General features: G+C 36.1%; 2 protein-coding genes across 2 annotated transcripts in view; both read left to right on the forward strand.

Annotated features, from left to right (window-relative positions):
* LOC133518484 (uncharacterized) overlaps positions 1-27,618 on the forward strand; it is a 237,308-nt gene that overhangs the window by 56,103 nt on the left and 153,587 nt on the right. The window lies entirely within an intron of this gene.
* LOC133518441 (uncharacterized protein DDB_G0284459) overlaps positions 25,955-27,618 on the forward strand; it is a 45,154-nt gene continuing 43,490 nt past the window's right edge. Inside the window, exon 1 of the mRNA XM_061852127.1 lies at positions 25,955-26,736. Within this exon, the coding sequence (XP_061708111.1) occupies positions 26,674-26,736 (63 nt within the window). The 5' untranslated portion in view covers positions 25,955-26,673. The remainder of the gene's footprint in view (positions 26,737-27,618) is intronic.

Below are 27,618 nucleotides of genomic sequence, written 5' to 3' on the forward strand. Positions count from 1 at the left end.
TAGCGACGGGTTCGGATGACTTGTGATAGGTGGAATTTTTGACGTGCCCACGGATTGCTAGTAATTGCATAAGAAATGCTGCTGCGCTATTTTTACTCGGACTTGCTCCGCGCGTTCTTACATGCAGGGCGCCTGCGGCGCCAGTCACACTAAAAGGACGGGCGAAGCTCGACACTTGGGCCGCGCCCGGTGCGACCGAGGAATTGCTAAGATGAGGAGAATCAGTTAGTCTTTATTATTCACTCGTCTCTTCAGGCAGACCCTATGTGTTGAAATTCACTGCATTTGACCTGAAATATGATCCAGTTTTAATACTTTGATAACGGACTATCATTAGGATATTACAAGCGGGCTTTATGATATAAAGTAGGATGGAAATTATTGGTATGTCAGTCAGTTTATAATTCTACCAAGAATTCTTAGTTTGTATGATTTGTATCTAGTCACTGGCTATTCTAGTCAAGAACTTGTAATATCAAGGCATGATCTCAATTTTTTTTTATCATTTACTAACTGAAGACGATAAAACTCTTCAAGAAAATTCGCTTTACGCTTCCAACGTCCGCGTATTAGGACTGTAGATACTTTTGTTTTTCATTGATCTTTATGTATGAGTTAAGGTTATCTGTATTTTCCGTTGAAATCATAAAACAAATGGGCTTTAAGGCCCCGTAGGTCCATGTTCTTCTCACTCTCACTGAGCAAAAAAAGTAATCGATGAGTTCCCTCAAAAGATAATTGATTCGGTTTCGGCCAGTTTCTGCCAAAAAATACACTAATATTAGGTCGGGCATTATATATTTTAAGTAAAGTATAAAATTTTATAAGCGAAATTTTTAATTGAAGTTCTAATCTCGTGTTCAAATAAGTGTCGGTCTAAAAGTTGATTCGCCCACATGAATCAATTATCTGACTAGTTTTACATATTGGGCACTCAACCCAATTTTACAACTTTCAATTACGCAGATGCGTTACGGTCATCTCTCAAGATAGTCAAGATGTAACACATCTGAACATGAAACTGACATGCAAATACACGCGCATGCGTAACAAGCCCCGCCTTTTCACAAAGAACATGGATCATCCTAATTTCGTAAGCAATGCCGTAATTGAAGTACATAACCACTGATGTTCATTCATAAACGAATTATGACCTTATTTGTCAAACTTAAGGCGTAGAATTGAATAAAACGTGGTATTGTTAATTGTATATTTGATCTTCATATTTTACTTTGACCTAAAGACGTTGGAAATGAAGCAAATGATTATGCGAGGTAAGATTTTCTTCATATTTTATTCAGATTTATGATGTTACTATATTGACTATATTTATGATGAGTTTAATGAACACAAAATTATTAAATTACAAAAATTGTAGAGAAGCACTGCTGCCAAATGCGCAACTCTGATGAATTAAGGTTTTTGCAACAAGTTGAATTTGATCGAAAAGGGTCTTAGAACATTTAGAACAAAAATCATAGTAAATTAGCTGAAATATGATAATGAGATAAGTAGATAAAATCACCGAATCAAATAGCTGCCTGTATTTAAACTTATAATATTGCTGATAAATAATAACGTAGGTCGGACATTTTTCTGCGAAATGAAATCTTATTGACACAGTTCAATTTGATTGACAATTCGTTTTAGTGATCGGGCAATTAAGTTAATGGATTCAATTTATATTTTAATATTTGTGCCAAATTGACCAAATAATACTCATTCATTTAGTTATTTAGTTTCGCAATGTACGAGTAACACGCGATCGATAATCAAATAAAAATTAAATGATATTCGCAGTTTAGTAATAAATAAAGATACCTATTTCATATTTTACGTTTAAAGAATTTTATTTCTCAAAAGAATATTTATATATATGTATTCTCTAATCTATTGCAAATTGCAAGAGTCCAAAGATACTTGTCCGCTTATTAATAAGTAAACACTTGTTTGCCACCATTTTCTGTAATGAGTACCAAAAATACTATAACGAGGCTATATCAATATTTCTATAAATAATTTAATTCAAAATATTTCTTAAATTGGCCACTGGACACAGGAGGCACATATTACCTTCCTTTGACCTTTACAAAACACAAAATAAAACAACAGAAAACAAAACAAAACAGAATCATCCGAGCAGGCTTGAACTCTCGACCATTCACGTTTTTTGCCAATTTAAGGGTTAAAATTGCCTACACGTTTAGTTAACTTTACAGTTATTCAAAATGTTATGTTGCAACGAATTTTAGGTGTAAAATCTCGACTGAAATATAGTACAAGCCGGTATACGTCCCAATTTCCATATCAGGATCGGGTCCTTACGATGATAGATCATTTAATCGCCATCTGGTACAAATAGTTCCATCTTAGCTGCTTTTGCAGTACAATATACGAGTAGCTGAATATCGCAATTTGACAAGTCAACTGGCAACATTGATACAAAACGGCAAACATTTGCGCAGTGTTGCCAGATTGTTATTATACATTTTCTACCGCGAAAAACGAAAATCGAAATTTTGTTATCTGCCGTAAAGATAAAGGTAACTTCGATTTTCGCGGTAGCCCCCCGAAGTCACAGTATTAGAAGTAGATTAGGATGTTAATACTATAATCGGGCGTCGGGCGTTACTTTGCGGAAATCCATATTAACTAAAACCAAGAATATTACTTTGCTAATCCGCGAAAAGATAACGTGGTAGTCAATCAGTGAAAACGCGTTATACTTATTTGCGTATTTTTACATGCAATTAATATCCCCAGACTGAAGCCGACGACTTCGGACCGTCAACATCTCCTGAGAATGTCTCGTAGAGAGGCCAAACACGTGTCGAGTTTTTTTTACTTTCGGTGGTGGATTGTTGTATTTATTTGCGTATTTATTTTTGCGGTGGGAGGGTGGGAACATTAATTGCATGTAAAAATACGCAAGTAAGTATAACGGGTTAGCACTGATTGACTAGCATCTTATCTTTTCGCGGATTAGCAAAGTAATATTTTTTGTTTTAATTGCTAATACTATGTCCAATATGCATTTTTTTGCAAAAAAAAAACCATTCGGTTTTTTATGTTAATTTATACTGAATTGGATATATGTAATATTAGGATAAATAGACATTTACCTGGTTACTGTGAGTCTAATTAACTAAGGCTTCTTGACTATGGACAAAATACTTGTCATATTATATTATTCATATGACGAAATGCGTTAGACGTTCCGTAATTCAGTTTAGTAATCTAGTTAGACTATTTAATCAATCCGGTTAATTCTATTGGTTAACCCATTCAGCGCTAATCACGACACGTTGTCGTTTTGTCTCTACGAAGCATTTCCTCTAAATACCGAGAAACCTATGTTATCGGCTACAACGTAGCGCTACGACCATAGCTCAGTGGTGAATGTGTTAAGGGCAGACCACACCGTGCACCGGTTGCGTGCGCGTGAACTAAAATGTTGGGGCTGTGCACGCTAACGTCACGCAGGCGGTGGGCCGTCTCTCATAAGGATCTGTATATTAAAACACACGCGTGCACACGTGTACACACACGCACCCGACGTGCAGAGGCCTTTGACAACGAGGATATGCAAGTTTAACAGGAAAGGCAGTTAAAGTTTATTTTTAACCACTGGTTAAGTGACGCTAGGGTGACTTAAGGGATGCTTTAGTTTTCGTACCAAGTTGATGCTTCCTCTAGAGTTTATCCTTTTATACGCCTTTCCTAATATCATTAAATAAACCTGTAAAACATTAATATATGTTATGATAATTTGACTGTGAAATATTATTTCAATTAAGCTGATTAATGCTAGTCGATTTAGTTTTTCTTTGTAAGATCAGTAATTTAAGTGATTAACTCTAATTTAAATACTTCCATACTTTTAGTTAGTAATGAATAAGTAGATATAATAAACAAAATCGGGTAATTATGACCTTATTATAGTAAATGTGATGTGTAGGATTTTGTAAATCGAGCTGTTAGAGAACTTGTAGAAGATGTGATAAATGTTAAGATATGTTATAGATATAATAATGATTATAAATTCATTGATCTTCTGTATTTATTTTTAAATTCGCTTAACTTGTAAAGTGGCGCTTGTTTTGAATATGGCCTCATTTTTATTAGAATGTATTTATTGTATTAGGCAGTGTCTTACCTGAGCGAATAACTCGTGAACGCGAAGCGGCGCAGCGCGGCGCAGCGCCGGTGAATTCAATCCTTTGATACCTATGGAAGTGTCCTACGAGGGCGATCTCCGAATGCCGTTGGGCCGCCGCGCCGCGCCGCGTCGCATTTGCGAGTCATCGCCCACGTAAGCCGCGCTGTTATATTGTGTGAGGCGGTTTAGGTAGTGTCTATCTCGATTACAGAACCATTTTGTGGTAAAAAAAATGGATAGTGAATTCGTCCGCATCGATCTTTATCATTTTGCTAAATGTCTTACTTAAATTGAGATCAATTTGAAATATTTTATCATGTAAAACAAAATGTATCGACTAGAGTCTCATATAAAACATTGTGGATTTTACTAATAATTATTGTTTATTCTAAATTGTTTGACTCGTGTATGTATATGTATACAGGGTGCAATCGTTAAGTCTAGCCAGGCTATAATTCCGTAAATATAACAGATATCAGAAAACTTCAAATTGATATCGAAAGTGCGTTACCCAATGAATAAAATTACATGAATAACTTTTTAAAATAAAAGTAGTAACATTTAAAATATTAAGTTTAAATGCTCCCATACATTTAGTACGACGACTCACCCCTCAAAGAACGTATTGTGTCGTAAGAGATAAAACTGCTTGAGATTCATTATTTGCACGAATAAACTGTAATAAAATGGATATGGGTAAGTGGATAAAATAAAACAATTCATGAATCATTTGATCACGGTCAAATGACTAGACCGTATAAACTAGTCTTTCAACGAACGGCGTACTAAATGTATGCAATGTTTGCAATTTTTCTGATTTTATCAAAAAAAGTTATTAATGTAATTTTACTCATTGAGTAACGCACTTTCGATATCAGTAAATAAGTTTTCTAATATCTGTAATGTTTACGGAATAATCGCCTGGCTACACTTAACGATTACACCCTGTATACCTACTGAATCAAACAATAGACTATGTATCTAATTAATGTCAACTTCTCAAAGAGAGAAAGCAACTTTTTTGTATTTTCTCATCATTAATAAGATGTTATTTTAAATGCAAATAATATTGATTTGCGTTAGTACTAAGTTATTATAATTTATCAAGAATTTTACTTTCAAAGATTTGATTGTAATATGTTGTGAATGTTTTCATTTAGTTATTTTGTAACCGTATTGTGCTAGAGTTCAAATATTAAAACTTATAACGGACCTAAGCTGGACCAAATCTTGGGCCGTTATTTATAGGTGGCTATTTATACGTCCAGGTTGCCCAAATGCATTCGCGTGTCGCCTTTGTGCTGTATGCGCGCCACTAATGCGCCACACATTCGCTGCGAGCAGTTTGCGAAAGGTACCTATTTAATGCACACTTCAGGTGCCACTGTGTCGCGCGTGCATCGCGCGAGCGAGCGGCACGTTCGTGGCGCATTCGGACAATCTGCACGTACCTTTTCGTAGTTTGTACGCGACGCCTCATATTTTACACTTATTAACATCAAATCATACTTTTCACTACAGAGCTGATTATATTCATAAGTATGGTACATGAAGAATAATATTTCGTTTCCTGCCCATTTTAAATTACAGTAGGTATATTGGCCTCCTGGAAAGTTAGAAACACTTACCTAACTACGGGCTACGGATGGTCAGCCATTATTACGATTATTATTATTTCCTGACTGGCAATAAACAGTTTTATAGTTTTTATTTTACACACGCACTAAAGTGAAAGGTCATGGTTTGTTTATTTACTTAATCAGTAGGTAGTAGATATAACGTCACATTCCAATTTTCAATTTTTACACTTTGCAAGACCAAGAATTTAATGTAAAAGCTAGATAGTCTTTTTAAATCAACCCCCGCCTTTCTATCTGTCTAGATGTTATTCATACTTCTTAAATAAATACGTTTTGAGAAAATAATTATCACTTGCACCATATTTAAAGTTAATATTGCTGATAATATAGTCATTTATATATTTAAAATATTATTAAGTTATTTTTGTTTCTTACATTGTTTTATATAACTTACTCGTAATTGGTTACCATTTTCGTTTATTTTGGTATAATATGTAATTAGCAATTAAATTCCGTAAGCGAAATAATAAATGATTAATTCTCTGTTAAAAAAATATGTATGTGGGAAGACAAATACCCTACTTATTATGTAAGAAACTTCGATATCAGTAGAACTCTATAGAGGTCTTAGAATTTGTTACTTATAGAAAGGTCTAGAATGTACATATTCATACCAGTAGATTAGGCCAAGCCAAAACTGTGAATTGACTTTAAGATAGTTCTAGTGTTTGATGGGGGGGCAGGTAGATTAGTCTGTGGTTGTTTATATTACGTACGTTATAATCATATGTGTTTACGTGTGTTTGATTTTTGAGTCATAATACGATGTATTGATTAAAGTTCTTCCAAAGTGATTATTGATTTTCACTATCCTAGAAAATTACTACCTACACATAGATGGGGTATTTATAAAACCAAAGGGCATTTAGGTAAATTGAAATTGACCACCAGGCGTAATGACGTCAGTTTTACTTGTGATGCTGGTCATACGTTATAAATGGACTTCTTGGATGTTTTTCTACATACAGAAGGTAGACAGACAATTTCTTATAATTGTTCTTATCTCACGCGAACATTTTTTAAGATAATATGTAGGAGGCAAACGAGCAGACGAACTGCAGATGGTAAGCAATGCCGTGGCTCATGGACACAAATAACCAGAGGGCTTGCAAGTGCATTGCCGGTATTTAAGACGTAGGTACGGGTTATGGGAGTACGCTCTTTTCGTGAAGGTTTGAAGGTCGTCATCATCATAATCATCAGCTCAGCCATAAGACGCCCACTGCTGAAGACAGGCCTCCCCCTTGGACCTCCACATGTACCGGTTGGAAGCGACCCACATTCAGTGTCTTCCGGCGACCTTAACTTAATAAGGTCGTCTGTCCATCTTGTGGGTGGACGTCCTACGTTGCGCTTGCTAGTCCGTGGTCTCCACTCGAGCACTTTGAAGGTCTTATCAATCCGGAAATACTCGTAATATCTGAACAGGACGGAACAGTTTGAGTGAAGTTTTGACCTACAATTATCAGTTTTCTTACACATTCTTTCCCATCACGGAGCCGAAGCCAACAAGAAGAGTCCCCATTTGACACTTTAATGAAATGTAAAGGGTACACCGAGCGGATGCTGTCCTTGCCCTTGTCACGGGACGCACGCAGAGACAACACCCACCAGGATGTTGATCGGAAGTTGATGTAATTGGATGAAAGGGATGGACTAAGTACTGGGCTATGTGATAAACAAAACCGGACTCCTGCCTAATAAAACGGCATGCAACTTTATTTCCAGTAGACTCGTCCGCATAAGATGGACCCCCACAAAACCAACATCTAGTATGGCTCAAGGGCAACACCGGTATGAGGGCTGACGGTAGAGAGGTGTCACTGGATCATAAACATAGCCAACTAGCTACTTAGATCTCCAAATCTACCCTCGAGAACGCAGCTTTTGCGACTCCACTTTGGCTGGCCGGCTAAGGCAATACAGAGGCAGAGAATCCTGTACCACCCATCCTCCTTCAGGTGACAAAACTCCCCAGGAACCGTCGGGTAAGTGGGGTCGCTATTCCCCAACAACTCGCCACAAGCTGCCCTTCATTGACTGATTGCACTGGTAAAACCAGCGGGCGATGGGGTCGTCACATCCCTACGTCATAGTAATTGGTATTATTACGGTAATGATAACCGTAATCAAACGAAGCAGCGAAGCGAAGTTCTTACATTCATCTTGGAACACACGGCTGGCGCGGGGCACGTCTCGGCATTTCGATGTTTTTAAGCTGAACTATCACAGAAGAGTTTGATGGACAATAACTAAAGTAAATTTGATGTAATTTAAATGAAAGTGGGTAAACGTAAGTGGGTAAGGCATTATATTTTAGCCATTAAATTATGAGTAGACTCGATCGAGGGGTTATGGAGCTAGAAAAAACCTTGAAGACCAAAAGGCCATTTGTGGGGGGCATTTGTGATTAATTGCATGGAAAAATACGTAAGTAAGTATAACGGGTTAGCACTGATTGACTAGCACGTTATCTTTTCGTGGATAAGCAAAGCAATATTTTTTGTTTTAATTCATTTGTGAGGGGTCTTGCTATTCTGGTCATCTTATTTGCAAGAAAGTATGTTTGGATTGTTTGGTATCAAATTAACGTTCTCGGTTTACACATTTATAATGTTGTTTTTTTTAAATTTACGATATTATAATAATTACATTTCGATGCTTTGCACTCATTGATCTAACTTTTTGGCGAACCGCGAGTTCTGAGTTCGGGGCGAACTACTAGTAATAGAGCTTGTAATTTGGTTGGAACATAGTTTTAATGTATAAAAACGGTTGGAGCACAACTACGCAGTGGGGAGCAAATCAGGCACATTTTACCGTATCTATTCTGCGTTCCAGGGTAGTTCTGGACTCGCATTCCTTTCCCAACAGTATTTATACGAGCCAGCAAAAACTCGGCACGTAACTTCCTGCAAGAAACGGCCGACAATGCCGATAGTATCAACTGTTATTCAACCCATTGTAGGCTTTTTCACAAGCACCATCTACGCCAGCACCGCTAAGATGGTGTTATAGTATAGGTATTTGTTGTACAGAAAAATTACAGTTTAGGGTAGATTAGGTTAACTACTACTACAACACTACTAAGGTTTTTAAAAAAGAAAAAGAAAGGTTTCATGCTTTTCTTTAGCTTAAGTAAATTCCGTTTGTTGATTGGCTACTTACCAAGTTAACTTACCTACTGTGTTTTTGGTAGAAAGCCTATTTTTTCTATTTTCGAAAAGCTACAATATAACAACGAAGACTGATATAGTAGATTGGTAACCAAGGGATGAAAGGCACTCATTTCCGTCGAGGCAGTTTGGCGTTCGAACGCAGTGAGAGTGACAATAGTCCGAGACTGAAATGGTGTGTTTCACCCGAGTTATACACTCTTACTTTTCATTTCGAATACGAGGAAAGTAAGATACATGTTTTTTTAATATGACTAAGTATAACCTTTTATAGTATTTCTTGACGGTACTTTCAATTAACAATTTAGGTAAGTATCATGATTTATGAAATAGGGAGTTAAATATTAGAATGGAAATTGTACAACAAATCCATTTAAAATCAAATTTAATTACTTATCGTAATATAAACGTAAAATGATCTTGTGCAGAAACGTACGTATCATTTTCTGATGAATGAAAAATAAATTTATAGATTTTAGTTTATATAATATAAGTGAGAGAAATATAGTTCATTTTGCTAATAAACGTAACTATAGAACCAAACAAATAAAAATAAAAAACTTTACTGGCAGAACTTTCAGGCGCCATTTTACCGCCCAACGTCAATTATACTGGCGCGCTCATTTTGAACAATTAACGCTAATTGTCACGTAACATAATAATAAAGTGAACAGTGTACGCGACAGTGTACACAGTGAGCCGTGTGATTTTGACAGTCAAGTGTAAACGGGAACTTGATAGGAAGTGTTTGTAGCTGGAGTCCGTCCAAGCTAACTCTGCACCGATTTCAATAGAGAACGTGCGCGCTGGATGGTCTGCCATCTTGTGGCCTGAAATAAATTAAGATCCCTGTTGTTTGAGATTTTGAATGTTGTTACTGTAATATCTTCATACAGTTATGGTCCTTAAACGTAACAGGACTGATTGGCGAGAAAAAATTCGGTTTAAAGAAATTTATTTTTCTCATAAGAATATTTACAATTCACTTACATGAGAAATTAACACTTATTTAACTATGAAATTGAATAAAATGTCACGTTTTCGCCATAGTATATAAATGTATGGAAATAGTTTTATTTAATTTGTGGCTTTTTAGTACATTACCTTTAGTTGACCCCTAGGAAACTATAGATAATGGATAGGAATCGAATCGATTGGCATAAAAAATAGCATGTGATAAATAAAAGTTTTCATTATCTTACAAATTGTATGGGAAAAATGTTCCTCCATTCGTGGCTTTTCTAAACGTTTTTTTTTGGTCCCATATAAGCTTTTGATCCTCGATAGTTATGGAAACGATTGGCATAAAAAAAAGTTTGTCAATAATTACCCATTTCTCGCACTCTATATGTTTTTTCCAAAATCTGTAAACGCCAATCTTCATTAATTTGAAATCGATGGAAGGTCTTGTAAGACTGTTTTTGCGTAGCAGTACGGAATCTGGTAGCTGCCCTCACCGACTCATTAAGAAATTCCACCCTGTAAGTATATTGCGCACGCATATAATATTATCTGCGCACGCATTGAGAGAGTTTCCACATTGTACGATCCGATATCAACGAATAAACCTGCCTACAATGAAGCAAAAAATACAAAAGTGCCTTTAATATTTTTTATACTTTTATTTATTGTTTGTTGTTCAAAAGAAAGCGTTATTGCAAAAATAAAAGGACATGATACCACAGGGCATTTTCTAGCTTACGTTTTTCTTCAAAAATCAACCGACATCTGATATTGGATCGGACAGTGTGAAAACTCCGTTACGCGTGCTACTCAAATCAATAAATGAATGCCCAATAAATATGTTGCACCCACGTTGCACACGACTGCTCTTAGCAAATTTTATACTACCTACTTGTTCCTATTGTTATAGTTTTGTGAAACTTCTACGTTTCCCTAAGTTATTTTAGTTAATTATAGCTTATATGTTGAAGTTTAATATGGCAAGTTAGCAATGCAATATACAACAGCGTGTTAAACGTCAAAACATTGTTCTTTATAAGTAAGCATCTAAATCATGAACCTTCAAATACATTGAGAAATAGATTAGTTAGACACACACCTTAAGATTTCTAAACATGTCATATTTTACTGACATAAATAATCACACATGTGTTGTTATTACTAAAAAGTCGCGTGATGTAAAGGTGCTCTTAGAATAGTCCGCCATTTTGGAATCAGATGATAGATGTGTACGAAAGTTAAACAAAAGATTGTCATTTGTCATGTGATGTCGAGGGACTGTTCTAAATGTTTTAGCCAAATTGAAGGTCAGCAAAGGTGATTGATGATCCTGACTGCCTCGACGAATTGGCAGACGTTAGGCAGCTGGAAAGCAATATTTATGGAGTAAAAAGTATTTTTTTTAACCGACTTCTAAGTTCCAAAAAGAGGAATTGAGGGAACTCGTGAAATCTTATAAGCATACCTACTTACAGCGAGTATTTATTTTCATCTGAAAACCAAGTGTTGCAAAATATGCTATTTCATAACATGGACCTCTGATGAAGACCAGAATGGAACTCTTCTAGGACTAGTATCTTTCATCTTAGACAAATTGTAATTGTTTGGGGGTGCACTATGGTCGTAAATAATTTTAATGGCTTGTTGTGAAGTCGATATTTTCTGTTAAATACTTTTTTTAATTTTGTGATTGAAGGAAATCATTGATAACTAAAAAGGAGCGCCGAAAACGGCAACTAAAATTGACTGAAACGCCACAGCAACAAGCAATTTAAATACACTAGTAAGTACAACGTACAAACACATGTTAAAAGTCAAACAAGTATTGCCACCGTTGCTAACCCGTTACATCTTTGTTGACAATTGAGTAAGAGGCAATTTGAAAGTCATCTCATTTAAATAACCATAATGAACAATAGGTATTATGATAATTTCTGGACAAGTAATGCGATCTGCTTACATTATAATTATGCAAGTGCGTACATATAATTTTCAGATTCGATATGCAAAACGATTAAACAATATTTAACGTATTCAATTCTTAAAAAGATATGATTAGATTTTAATTTATGTAGCTAATTTGTACAACGTAACTTTTTTATCTGATTTAAAATATTCGTTATTAATCTACATATAATTACCATATGATTATACAGTGTGTCCCTAGCCATTGGACAAAGCCGAAATGTACATATGCATTAGGGTATTTAGAACCAGTGTACAAAGTATCATAACAACCGGTGTAGCGGTTTCGAAGAAATTAACAAATTGACATTTTTTACCTTGGAGCAGCCTGTATGTGTTAGTAGCTCCTACGGTAATATCCTAAAATAATAGTATGGAACCTTCTCTTCGACCTTTTAGATTATCTTTTTATTTATGACACTAATAAAGCTTCTGACTTTTGAAAAATGTCATCATTATCAAATATTTCGAACAAATTGTCAAAAACATTGCCAATGGTTAACACAGTGTGTTTCTTTTTGTTGTCGATTATTGCAAATAACTTTTGTTCGAAAAAAAATTTTTTTTTTGTATTTGTTCTAATTAAAAAATATTAACGTCAGAGCATTCTTGAGAAGTAACCCTACGTGGGATTTCAGGGTTTGTCCAATGGCTAAGGTCACCCTGTATAAAGCGATAATATAATTGCTATATCCAGAGACCGGAATTAAAACAGTATCCTTACCACGAGTTTGACACTGACATTCTCTAGCGACTTCGTCTTACTCACAATGCATCTCCCTCGTACTGACATTGGTCCAAGCGAGATGCACTGCGGATGTCTTTTGGCACGGCGGGATGGCGATGGGATGGCCACGGTGTCGGTTTTTAGTCCGCACATCAAAGCTAGTGGGCCAGCGATGGTGCGTACGCACTTAATATTCGCGGACATTTGCCCTTTAATCACCTGGGTTAGTTTTTAAATTGCTAAGCTTGCAGCCTGCCTAACTTCGCAAATCCGGCTGAGGGTCAAACGTCATTCAAAAATACAAATCACATCAATAGCCCTTTTGTATGGCATTTCACAATAATTGTTTCACGCCTGTGTTGCGTAAGATACAAAATACAAACGTGGACTTTGGAAATAATTAGGAGGAGCGTTCTTAAAGAAATATTAATAATGTATTGTATTGTATACGGGCGATTTTCTGCAACTCGACGACTGGCGCCTATTTTGCGTGACATGTGGGGGTGGGCTAGTCCTGCCAGCCCAGCTCCTCGAGGAATCCTATCAAACCCTTAATGTTGAGTAGGACCTCGGGGAGGTCTCTCGGGGATCCGAAATGTTTAGCCCTGTATGGAGTCACTCCGCTGCATTCCAGCACCACGTGAGAGGCTGTTTCTTCTGTCTCCATGCATCCTCGACATAGGGGACTGTCTGTGACACCTGTTATGAAAAGATGTTTGTTAAATAGTCCATGATCTGTCATGACACTGGTTACCATACTCAGTGGGAGCTTCCTAAGTTGAAGGAGCGCCCTTGTGAGCTTTCCGTTGATGCCAGGCATAGCTTCTTTTGCCTGTCTGCGTCAAGCCAGTGTTCTGTGTTTAGTTACCTATACGTGCCACTGTCAATCAATGAAATACAGGTTTATCAAAGTAACACAACATCAAAAACAACGCAACATAACCTACAAAGCGATACAGTTGTACTCAATGCAGTTGGCTAACGGCTACATCTCACATTGGTCTAGTGTTTGCATTATGCAATTGCATGTGGGTGATGCTGTGATGGACCGTAAGTGTGTTATTTATTTATTTAACAACAAAATTGACAGAAAAACAGCCTTTAGCAAGTTGAACCAAGCGTAAGGGTGTTTACACACCAATCGATCGATGGTAGAATGGAACAGTCGACGTCGATCGATATATCGATGTATGAAAGTGGATACAATCCGTCTAAGCTAAGTTTGCATTGATTTAAATGGAACAAAATAAATGTAATTTTTTCGTACTTTAACATTAATTATGAAATGTCATAATTATATAATAATTACAGCTTGTCATGCAGAGTCAGCTTGGTCCGGCTCAAGGTAGGCATATAGTTTTTTCTGACCTGTCGGTAGTATAAAAAATATATATTTGGGGACAATCTTACACAAATCGACCTAGCCCCAAACTAAGCAAATCTTGTACTATGGGTCTTAAGCGACGATATACATACGTATATAGATAAATACATACTTATATGCATAGAAAACACCCATGATTCAGCAACAAATATCTGTGTTCAGCACACAAATAAATGCCCTTACCGGGATTCGAACCCGGGACCATCGGTTTCATAGGCAGGGTCACTAACCCACTAGGCCAGACCTATTTTCCTGGTTCATGCTGACTGATAAGTTGTTTTTGCCAATATTTGTCAGATATTTTTTGGGTAAGAAGTAAACGCCATATCGGTTACTGCAATGGCTCTAATAAGCAATCGAATATTAAATACGCTTTTCATTAAACATGAAGTTTATTCAATACGGGCATATTTAAATAAATAAAAAAAAAAATATTATAGGACATTATTACACTAATTGACTAAGTCCCACAGTAAGCTCAATAAGGCTTGTGTTGAGGGTACTTAGACAACGACATATATAATATATAAATATTTATAAATACTTAAATACATAGAAAACACCCATGACTCAGGAACAAATATCCATGCTCATCACACGAATACATGCCATTACCAGGATTTGCACCCGGGACCATCAGCTTCGTAGGCAGGGTTACTGCCCACTAGGCCAAACCGGTCGTCCGTCCGTCCAATTTCAATTTAATGTTTGGTCAAAATTGAGTCGTGTGTTTGATGTAGAAGGGTTGTTTTTACAGTAACATACATTTAATAGCAACAATTTAAGTTTGCAAGACATAAAGTTACGTATTGATATGCAATCATTTAATTTGGTTTGTAACAAGAACATCTTTCTCGATCCAAGGTCATACGAAAGTGATGGCAATTGCTTGGTTACCAAATTGAACATTCATTAATGAATTTGATCGTGTATTTTTGTTGCGGTTGTTAATTTTGACATCGACCAGAAATATATGATCATTGTCAAGAGGGCGCTGTTATTCTCATGGTGACAGTTCAGTTAAGTATGAAAAATTTAGTTCCAATCAAATTCCGCAATATCCCGCGTGATCATATATTACTGGGTAAGGCATAAATTAGAAAACAATAAATGATTCTAATTTACTGCAAGTTTACTTTTGACATAATATTGAAATCAAGTATCATTAAAAATATAAAACTATAAAAATAAAAAGTCATTTATTGTCGCAAAAAATAAATAAATAGTACATACAGCAAGCAGCAGCAAACATGATTGACTAATCGTTTTGACTGAGCAACTTGATTCGACTAAACAGTCAACCACTCTATAAGCATTCATTACAGCACAGTAGCAATAAGTATACAGCTTTTGAGAACTATGATAATATACCATATATAACTATTGTTTACATTCAAACTCTTAAGTGCGACAATGGGCTCGGGACTCAGCTTTTGCCGCGAGTCTGGTGACTGCACAGCGCTGTTTTTCAGCCAGTACCTATCTCTTTGCTTATATAAAAACTAAAATTACTTGCTAGCTATAGGAAGAATACATGCCTTCATAGTCTGCGTTCACATTAAAGTAGGTGCTCATTTAAATTAAAATTAAAATTTCATAAAGGTATAAATTACTTGTTCACGTATCTTTATCTAGCAATGGGGCCCGGGCCCTAGGCGTTTTAATTTTAGTTTAGCAATTTATCAATTTATCATAATATGATAGGTATATTATTGGTAAAAATCGTGATTGGCGATTTATGTCGCGGAATCTACTCTAAGAGTACAAGCTAGATTTTTTGCATTGATACGTTAGTTATACCAGCAATATCGATAGATTTATTCACAAAAACGCTATTTAACTAGTGTTGAAATACAACCAACCAATATTACAAGATAAAAATACTTTTACCCCTAGTGGCAACCGAATTGTTGATCACCAGGTTATCAACAATCTGACACTATGACTTCTACGGCACCTGAAGCCTATTTCAATACCTTGACAATTGTCACCTGACAATAACAATTTCCTGTAAATTTCTGAGTCTGACAGTAAGTAGCGTCGGTGTCTAGCGACAATTTTTACTCGTTGAACCAGCAATGTACGGCCAATTGTCATCGTCAGTTGACAATTTCCTGTACATTTCTGAGTCAGACAGTAAGTAACGTCGGTGTCTAGCGTCAATGTTTACTCGTTGAACCAGCAATGTAATTTAACGCTTTCAGAGTAATTTAACGCTTGACCGTAGTCAATTGTCATTGTCAGATGACAATTGTCAGCATGGTGAATCAGAGGACTGGTACCCTAATTTATGGTCACCTGCAATAATATGTTACACAACGAAAGCCGCAAAAATATCTGACAAGATCATATTTGTAGAGCAAAAAGAGCGTACCTATCACATATTTTTGCGGCCTTCGAAGAGTAACAAATTATTGCAGGTGACTGTACCCTAATTGGCAAGTGGCATATACCAACTCATTGAAAACACTGCGTGACTTGACGAAGAGTATCTAAACGTCAGCTTTAGGAGCTGTGGCTAGTCCTGTGTTGCGACAATATTAACATATAATAGACCGTTATACAATATATCTAGACCATGCCAGAGACCTGTCAAAAATTAAAACTGCTAAACTAAAACACAGTACCTACCAGTACCAGGTACTCCATACCTACACATTTTCTAAGGATGAACTTAAGGTGAAATGTAACTTCAGAATGTTAGGTTGATTTATTGCTAATTTTAATGTAGTAGGTACGTAACTTAATATAGTACAGGGGTTCCCAATCTTTTTCAACATGCGGCGCAGTTATAAGTTTAGTATTTTGCAACGGCGCCCTTGTAAATTTAAAATCACGGTCGACAAAGAGTGATACGACGCTATATTATTTACCGATGCGAGCGCTCAAATAGGTACTCGCGAATATTTGTGGTTTCGGATAATGATAGAACTCACGGCGCCCCTCTTTACTTTCTACGGCGCACCAGGGCGCCGCGGCGCACACTTTGGGAACCCCTGATATAGTATTTTATACAACCGTGATATAATAGCGAGCTTTTTAACGAAGCTTGCTGAGTTGCCTAAGTAAGGTACGAGATTGAAAAGCTTGATTATATCACTATTGCATACAATACTTTTTCTACAAGTCATCTAAAATGATATTTTTTTGTATAAAACCTAAATAAGTAATGAAATTTGGTAAGCATTTCAGTAGACAAAAATGTAATACAAAACATAGACATAAACGCGAAAAGCCCCCACCCACACGTCACCGGTTTAGTTTTTTCTATGGGAGCGCGGCGGCACGTGATTGGTCAATTCTTTTTATAGTTGATCACAGCGTATCGAAATGAATATTATAATTGAGTTGGGAGCCCATACATGAAAAGTACGCAATTATAGTTTGGTATACGAAATTTTAATTCAACCATTACAGTCGTCGAGTTGAAAAACATTACTTACATTACTTGCCAAGGAAACATCATCCCTAATTCCCTGTGCTATGCAAAAAAATATGACACACAGACTTATGGTGATACGTTATACTCATTCCTAAACGAGCTACAAACTACAATTAGCTCTTAACCGTGTGTCTTAATCTGTCATTTGACTTATGTATTTGTATGAAAGGGCAGGGCCGGATTTCCACGTACGCCAACAAGCCCCGGGCTTAGGGGCCCAGGCAACCTAGTACTGGTTTTGAGATAGAGAAAGGGGCCCCCTAAATTCTAAGTGCCATTCCAAGTGCCTAGGGGCCTCTAAATCCAGGCCTGAGATTGGGATATAGATAAATTAAGTAAAGCTTGTAAAGTTATATAAATAATAAAATTAAGCACTGTAGCTGTGTAGGAAGAGGAAAGAAGGAAATGTTTGTATATTATACATTTGAATATGGAGTTGAAGAGTCTTTATTTTTAATTTAATTCCCCTGTCCTCTGTATACGTTGAAAAAAAACCTGTATTTATCTGTATACAGATAATGCTGTTATATATACCTATACCTGGTCGAGTGTGTCGCAAGTGTAGACAATCTAGAGAAACCTGATATGTGGAAATGGTGCATCATCTCGAATGCGATCGCGTGTTACATAACTTAGGTATCGGTTAAGGTAATGACAATAAAAAAAAATGTTAACTGGAAACTGGTACCGTATAGGTATTCGTAATTAGAATGCCATTTTATGCTTTACGTTTAAATAAGTGTCTTGTTGCCAAAGTCGGGTCAGGAGATAGGTTATTTTGATAGAAATGAGTAGGTACCTAGATTATTTGGGATTACGTTGCCAAGCGGACCACGTGCTTCTCTAGGATGCAACCGAAAAAAACCCTATTAAGGACTCACGCTAGACTGGGTCGGAGCCGGGCCGGAGCGTCCGGCGCTTCGTTTTTTGTGGAAAGCACCACGTGATCAGCGACCAGGTGACCACCGATCAGCCGTCATAGAAAATGACATGTCAGACGCCTCGGCCCGGGTCCGGCCCGGTCTAGTGCGAGTGCTTTATGCGTGACCCGACACGCCTTGGCCGGTTTTGTAAACGTCCTATTTTTTATAATGAAATATTCTTTAGTAACTTTCGACTGTATCGCAAAGTCATCTCTATGTTTTGTAAACAATGAGCTGCGGGTGCGCAGGGAACTTTGCCTGGTAACATATATTTTTAAGCTAGTTAGGGGAAATTGTACAACAGTTAGGTGTTGAGATATGTGATTGTGTATGTACCCGATAGGTATGTGTGGCGCCGGCGTCGTCGCGGCTGCTGGCCGAGCCGCGCGGGCGCACCAACCTGCTCGATCTGGCTTCGCTGACGCGCAGTGCGGACTCTCAATATAACAGCGGAAAATATTGACATATTCTCATGTTCTCTGAATGAATTCACAAAATCAGCATTGTACCTATATATTATGTTATAGACGTAATGACATACTTTAGATATTTTTTATTAATAGTTACACTATTGTCTTAGGTTCACCAGTAAAAATAAGTGTGGAAATTGATATAAATAAATAAATAAATGTTTACATATAATTCGGCCAAACTTACAAAAATATACCAAATTACAGCTTATTAAGTAAAATTAAATGTATTGATATTATAAATGTCAAGATAGTTATATTTGTTCTTTTTAGTCAGCAAAACTGCTTGTTGTTTATATTTGTTAATTAAGTTCTACACGTGTTGTTATGGAAGATCGGGGTCTTCTGTCACAGGTATTTTATACTTACTAGAAGACTCCAACCTTTATAGTCTGTATCTTTAGGTAGGTATTTAAAAAAAGGGAAACAAACAATTTGTACATTTTCGGGTAGTTTTAATATTTATTGGTTAACCAACCAAATACAAAACCACCTGGATCTGTCACTGAACGACCTGACTTTAAACCTACATTATTTGATCATGTAATGTTTTCATCTACCCTCAGCTGCCTTAAGGAGCCATTTGAGGGTAGATTTTGTTACCTTTTTTTAAATACCTAAAGATACAGACTATACAATTGAACCCTGTATTATTAACAAATAAAACATTTTTCATTTTTTCAATTACACACCGGGAATTGGTTCATATTATAGTCTAATAATATTCTGCGAGGCAGGCGATAATGACGACATTTCTTTAAGCACAATCGGTATAAATTGTCTTACATAAGTGATATGTTTAGCAACACCTATACCTGTACCTAATACCTGTTTCCCTGATCAGCTAACACTCGCAAATCTTTAACGGTTACAAAATGGATATTGCGAAATTAATTTTTCGCGTGTTATTCGCGCTTTTATTTTGTTATTTTATAAGTAGGTACCTATAAGTATAATGGGTTGCAATGGCAAAACTATCTATGAAAACGAAGAGCTGGCGGCTTCCTCGCACAACGTATCAGTATTGCGATACAACGAGGAAATGCCGCCAGCATCCTTGGTACAATGCCTCAAAGGCCTATTTTAGATATAAGCTAGTTATAGTAATCATCTGTATATATCCATTATGTATATTGTATCTATGAAATATTTTTTATTTTCTCGAATTTCCGTGGTTATAAACTAGCATTTATTTACATAATAGATATATTATGTATACAGAGGTATTACGAATACTAAACTAAGTTAATAACTAGCTTAAATCTAACATATTTCCTCGTTGTATCGTAACACTCAAACGTTGTCGAGGAAGCCCCCTGCTCTTCGGTCACCAGTTACGTCAACCAGACGCTTCGTGATTTCTGCAAAAATCTTGTGTATGCTGCGACCCCATCGACCAACACCAAATGGTACAAAATGATTACCGAGGCACGTAAATTTATTACGCTTAATTTCGGCGCTTTCCGCAGTTATTAATTATGAATATATCAAACGCAATTTAGCAGGCGTTTAAGCGAAAATAATTAAATAAACAAAAACTGATTACAAAATGAGGCTGATTTAAGTAGGTAAATAACCACAATCATATTTAACTTCTTTAAAATATATAACTTTTTGTTACGAACGTTTATTAGTAAAAAGGCGCGAAATTAAAATTTTCGTTGCTAGGAAAATTCATCACGCATATTTTTTTTATTTGCCGCCTTTTTCTACTGCCAAGGTGTGTGTACCAGAGTATATTAATTATATGCACATACTAGATTATATAACTTTACAGCTTTGCGAACACGCTTCCATGCATGTAACTTATTTTAACTGACTAATATTAGTAACATATTGGAATTGATTAAAATAAGACTATACTTGCCGCAATACTAAGTGGAGAGTCAGATCATAATGCCATTTCTTTCACTCTTGGTTGGTCTTAACAACGGTAAAGGAGATAGAATTATGATCTCAGTCTTCAGTTAGTTTTCCGGAAAGTATAGTTGAAGTAGTTTCTACATTTCTTTTTCGCAATTCACAAACATACATTTAATAAAACGGATTTCTATAAGTACCTCAGTAGGATTTCACGCTTTACCTAAACGCAATCATACCTAGTACTGATATTGAAATTTCAGAGTAATTTAACGCCATTATAATTCATCATTTAATTTCAAACGCTTCAAGTGCATTTCACAATTAAAGTAATGACCTAAGATAATGGTTCTTAGTTCTTGATATCTTTTAAATAAGCGTCATTATGGTGTAACGGGGAAATAAATTTACGCATTGAAATCGGTAGAATCTAAATGGTAAAGTTCCGCTATTTTGATTTGTTGACAAACAATAGATTTGTTCTAATGGACTTGATGTTATTTTGTTTAGAGTTGCTACTTAGATTTTTTTATTTGTAATATATATTGTCATAAGTCACTCCATTATATAAAATCGGACAAAGGCAAATAGGACTTTTTTTACTTTTTTTTTAAGTTTTGCGATCTCTCCCTGCATTTGTGGTGAATGAGATATTACTTGCCAAATTTCATACTTCTAGGTCAACGGGAAGTGCCATGTGATATGAGTATGAATTTTGATTTCCTTGAGAGTGTGCAGTATGGCCAGCATCAAGGGACTGTAGACCTGAGTATATGGTTTTAATTTCAACTCGATATCTTCACGCGTTCCTGAGATAAAGCGTCTTGACAGATAGACGGACGGACAACAAAGTGATCCTACATATAAGGGTTCCGTTTTTTCCATTTGAGGTACGGAACTCTAAAAATATGGCACAATAGTGTACTTATACCACAGAATAGATATACTTATAAGAAAATGACCGTATTTCAGGAATATCCTTGCTCAACTGCTCATCACACAACTAGTTGGCCTCACTGGGATTCGAAGTCAATCACTTCCAACTAGCGGCCCGATTCGAAGAATGACTAAGACAGTTTAAGATCTTGGAAAGATCTTTATAAGATCGATAACTAAACGAGATGTCAAAATTGACGTTTATTTCAATTCCGCTGTGATACCAATAAGATCTATCTACGATATTTCTAACGTCAAAGTGACATTGGTTGCCCGAATCGAGCTGCTTCTGTAAATTATACGACATACAAACGATATCTAAATGAATGAGAGCTTATCTAAACCAGAACTTATCGTTATCGTATTTCATTCTTCGAATCGGGCCGTAGGCTAAGCGTCCGTCAAAGCGGCCTAAGCGCGGAAGGACCAGCTGAGCCTCTTCTCAGATTTGAGAATATTAGGTGAATAGCTTCGTCGTGCTGACAAGGACGGCTCCTAAAATTAGTGCTATAAGTGTAAAATCCTGCGTAAAAATCTCAAAAATGGAGGTCTCTTGATCGACTGTTTCCTCCTCCAGAAAGTAATCGTAACGATTTTTTTTAAATTTAATTTAATAATATTAATTTGCAAAATATAAGGGTTTTGTCACTGACCCGTATTATTTGCCCGCGAGTGTATTTGTCTGTTATATTTCTGTCATTCATTTCTTAAGAGGTAAGGTGTGGTAATTTCTCCATACGAACGCACTCGACTGTTTTCTTCTTGGTTTTTAATCCTAAAGCAATGATTTTTCAACACAGATAAATATTATCAATATCTGTGTCGGACTGTTTGGGTTTTTGGGTTTGTTATCTTGGCTAATTGGTATCAGTTTTGACTACCATGTTTTTCTTTAAGGGTTTTTTGCGATATTTGAAGTGCTCCAGCACTTGGAAAACTAAAATATCAAAAAAAAAAACAGTCCGACACAGATATTGATATTATTAATCTGTGTTGAAAAATCATCGCTCTAGGGTTAAAAACCAAGGAGGAAACAGTCGAGTGCGTTCGTATGGAGAAATAACCACGTCTTACCTCTTAAGAAATGAATGTTATAAATATAACAGACAAATAGTACTAATATACTAAGCTTCTGGAGCATTTCTTATACATATATTTTTTATTAAACACCTACCACCTCTATTAACTTCATAATAAGTGGGTAGGTAACTAACAATTACAATGTAATTAAATCTTGCATGCCTATTATTCGTATCGATTTTGATATAGAGTTAAACCAAGCTAAGTTGGCAGCTATTTTGACAGCCCATCAGGCGGTGCAAGAGTTATTTAAAAATCATATATAGGTAAATAAATAGTACTTATAGATTTTAATTAAGGCATCAATATTACCAACCGTGCCAGTCGAGTGAAGTGTAAAGAATTGCACAAAACTGTAATTGTAATTGCAACAAACGAACAAACCCTTTTGTAAGCGAATCTTATGGTAAAATCGTTAATCAACGCGATAGCGTTTTGAAATGTAATGTAGCTTGAACACAATGGGGCGCCGATTCTGGTACGTTCGATATTTTGCCATCGACTTGAGACTGAATATATAACGTTCCTAGTACCATATTTTAAATCCTGGCCGCGTAGCCAATATGCAAATCGCTTATGCTCCGTAGCGATCGAAACGCAACTGTCACTGTCGCACTAATATGGAAGAGTGATAGAGAGATACAAAGCGTTTCGCTGTCGTTGCTAGGCCGGCTGTTATGGTTTTGATATTGATGTGGTTACTCACGCTTATTGGTTTCTCCGAGTCGTGTTAATGTCGTTACATAACAATATTAAAACTTTACCAAATTGTAAAATCTTAATACCGTTCTGGCTATAATATCTACATATTGATACAGTCAGCCCAGAAAGTGGTTTACCACTTTTCGACTCTATTACTTGACAAATAGAGTCGAAAAGTGGTAAACCACTTTCTTGGCTGTAATCGAGTGGTTAAGCTATGCCCCACCACGCCATCTTCGTTTTCTTGTAAATAATAGCAACCCCAGTGCATCTCTTGTATTCTATATCCTTTTTCAGATTGAAAACTAACTATGCGCCAAGTTTCACCCAAATCCGTTAAGCCGTTTTTCGTGATGCAGATAAACACCCACACATACAAACTATTAAATTTATGTTAGTACCTAGTTACGTACGTTCCAAAAATATATTTAAAGGACCTTATTGTCAGTGTCTTTAGGGACATATTGTAAATATATTTTTGGAACTTTGGTTTTTAAGATATTTACGTAATCGACTTTACTTATATTATGAAATATTGTCAGACGCAGTGAGATAATCCCACTAGATGCATGTCGCGGACATATGAGAATAGGCCTCCCACCATTGTGCCATGTAGAAAAGAATACCATGTCTCACAGGTCCTAATTGGAGTGCAATACCCGTTTTATACCATTTAAGCGCAATTTTGCAAGCCTATCATGTGCGTCGTTAAACCGTCAACATATTCTCATCGTTTTGGATATAAACTTATATAGAACGGTATAACCAGAATATTCTAATCGGTCAGTTAAAATGTGATGTCAAAATACAACTAAGATTTATTTCAGCGCATTTTATAAATAACTTGTTTTGATTTTGAGTATACTTTATATACATACATATAATTCTATGACGCAATGTATTGCACATTTCGTTACGTTTAAAGCGTGACAATCAACGTAAATACGTACACTGATGATAGCGTAGATACACTAGATACTTGAATTTAAATAGTTATTTACGATACAAGGGCGAAAAATAGGAAATTCGTAACAAGTGGCGATAATTTTTTTTTATACTACGTCGGTGGCAAACAAGCATACGGCCTGATGGTAAGCAGTTTCCGTAGCCTATGTGGTGTATGTATGTATGTGTGTGTGTATGTAGTGTATGCATGTGTGTATGTAAATTAAGAAGGGAGTGTTTTAAATCGACACGGCTGCGAATTATCTATTCGCACATGTATCGTACAACGTTTTACAGTACATATGATCCTTTAAATTTTTCCATTAGTGCGGAAAAGTAGCACCATATATACTGTATTAATGCCATGCAAATTAATAGTATTTAATTTGCATAGCATTAATACAGTATATATGGTGCTACTTTTCCGCACTAATGGAAAAATTTAAAGGATCATATGTACGTTAATAGTATTATAGGTAGGTTTATATGTATGTTAATAGTATTTAATTTGCATGAAAAAGAGAAAATATAAAGACTTCACCATTTTCTAAAGTATTTAAACCAGTGGTGGGCAAAGTACGGCCCGCGGGCCAGCTCCGGCCCGCGAAAGGATTTTATCCGGCCCGCCGCCAGTACTATGAAATAATTAGTATATGGCATTGGTCCACGATAATCAAATCAAAATACATTTTTGTTGCAATTCTGGCCCTCCTCTTAAATTTCTGGACCCCCATGGAGAAGTTTGCCCACCACTGATTTAAACAAACGTTTTAATATCATTTGAGGAATACAATCTATGTTTTAATCATTTGCTCGTGTTATACTCGTAGGAGACACCCGGTATACCTATCTACGAGTACACTGGTTGGTCCGAGACTAGAGCTCGCTTACTGCTGCGAATATCACAGGCCACTTAACTCTATGACGGCTCTATTTGTCTCTGGTTATTGTCTAGTGGTGATGCGATATTGTTTCCAGTTATCTGGTTTCAGATTAGCGCAAGATGCGAGGGTGTTGAAACCACGGCTATTTTCATGCAGCGTACTGCATACATACAACACATAGACATGAATGTGCTGTCTTAATATTTAAGTGTAATTAATACTCTAGTGTAGTGGAGCTTAATAATGTGTTAGAAGTAAATTCCGCTGAATATTTTCTCATTTTTTGTCATTAAAGGAATAGGTATGCTTGAAGACAGCTTTTTCGGTTTATATTTCACCAAAAATTTCATACATGAACACACCCTTGTGTGTAGAAAAAGGCGCGAAATTCAAATTGTCAATGGGAAGTAAATAACACTTCGCGCCTCCATTTTTTTTTAATTTGTCGCCTTTTTCTACTGAACAGCTTATCTGAAGTGTGCCAGAGTATATATAGTCTAAGAGTAGAAAGATAAGATACGAAAATAAAATTATTGCGGCTGTACCAACTTTTTAATATTCCGTTTCATTTAAAAACGCTCGAGTTGTTAATATATCTTCTTACCCTTAGTTATATTCACATAGCATTACTACTACATAATATTTAAAATTTGAACTTTATTGCACAAAATATATATATATATATATACAAATGGCAGACTTAATGCCAAATGGTATTCTTTTATGTAGGTATAGTCGTCAGCTTTCCTAAACTTTTCTAAGTATTAATTTCTGTTCCTTACTCTATGTGTTATATATTTTTTTGATTTATTTCCGAGGAGAGTAAAGAGTTATTGCAGGTATTTTATTCATTTATTAGTCACTAAATACTCCATACACATAAACGCTACTTATATGCTTAGTTTTGCTTGAATAAATAATGCGTTGCAATGCATCTAGGTTGAAGTTTTAGACAGTAGACACACTAACACTTGAATCACCAATATTGCAGATTAGAATATGGTTAGAATATATCGTTCCAGTGACCCCATCTCACCGCATCATTTCTTCCGCAACTGACCCAAAAACGGAAAATTCCTAAACAGGTTTTTATGCAACATTTTATTAACGTCCACAAATTACGGATGAATGTATATTCTCATCTGAAGAATCCTTTCGAAACGAGTAGGGGACAGAAGAGTAGGGGTGGTAAAACGGAGACGCACTCTCTTCTCACGATACAGCCCGTTCGACCGCCGCCGCGTGCAGCCGATGCCACGCGCGTAAAAAAAAAACAAATTGTCTATGAATTTTCCCGCCAGTTTTTAGTGACGTTTTGATTTTTTTATTGAAATCGTTTAAGGAGACTGTTAATTTTTGGTGATTAAGTGCATTGTTGGATTAGTGGACTGTGTTGTGTGATGACTGATAGTGCACCATGAGAGGCTTATGGTTGTTTTTGCTGCTGGCGCATACGGTTTGCGCCATCACCGGACCTAGGGTCAGTATTTTTTTTTAATAATCATTTAGGGTTGACCTTGTAATAGGAATAAATTATAAAAGCGGTTTATATCCCATATGTTTTCGAGTGTTTCACAAATAATGATGTTTTATTTATTTATTTTTTATCGAAGTGGCGACGTCTTAAAAGATTTGATAGGTATTTTAAATCCAAAAAGAAAACTAGCTAATAAAATTGGAAATAAATCGAAGTAGTTGCAAAGTAATATTATTAACCAATTATTTCATTTTATCATATTTCAATTCGATAATTAATTAGCACCTTGGCCCTGCGCCGAGGGTTACGGCGATGCGGGCGGTGTGGTCCCAGCCCAGCTATGTAGCGATTAAAATCTTACCGATTATGAAAATAAAATATATATTAAACACCCCTATAATGGAACAGGCACCACTAATAGGATGGTATAGAAAAATCCTGTAAAACAAGTATTTACCATGAGTTTTTATCACTGGCAACATTTTACCGTAAACAAAAGCCAAAGAGCTGCTTAAGTTTAATTTTCATTGATATTTGTTAGTTTGAAAATTAATGGCGCCATACACCCCATGACTGGAGCAAAAAAATATTGTTCCTGTATTCCCTGATAAATATGGCCTCGGTCTCTTTAAAGCAAGAGTGAATAGGCTACTACTGAACCGGCGAGCTCCGTCTTAGGCCCTGTCTTCACTTTCCATCAGGTGTGACTAGAGCCAATCGCCGATCAGTTTTTAATTAAAAAAACATAGTTTTAATTGGTTAATAATATTGAAACCAATTGCTGTAGCTTTCATTAAATACATACCTATAGAAAACATACTGGATGAATTGAACATTCAACTTTTAAAGCATAAAGCGGTAGAATTTTACAGATGTTGGTGAAAA

This window comes from Cydia pomonella, chromosome 5 (genome assembly GCF_033807575.1).
Source record: "Cydia pomonella isolate Wapato2018A chromosome 5, ilCydPomo1, whole genome shotgun sequence".
Lineage (NCBI taxonomy): Eukaryota > Metazoa > Arthropoda > Insecta > Lepidoptera > Tortricidae > Cydia > Cydia pomonella.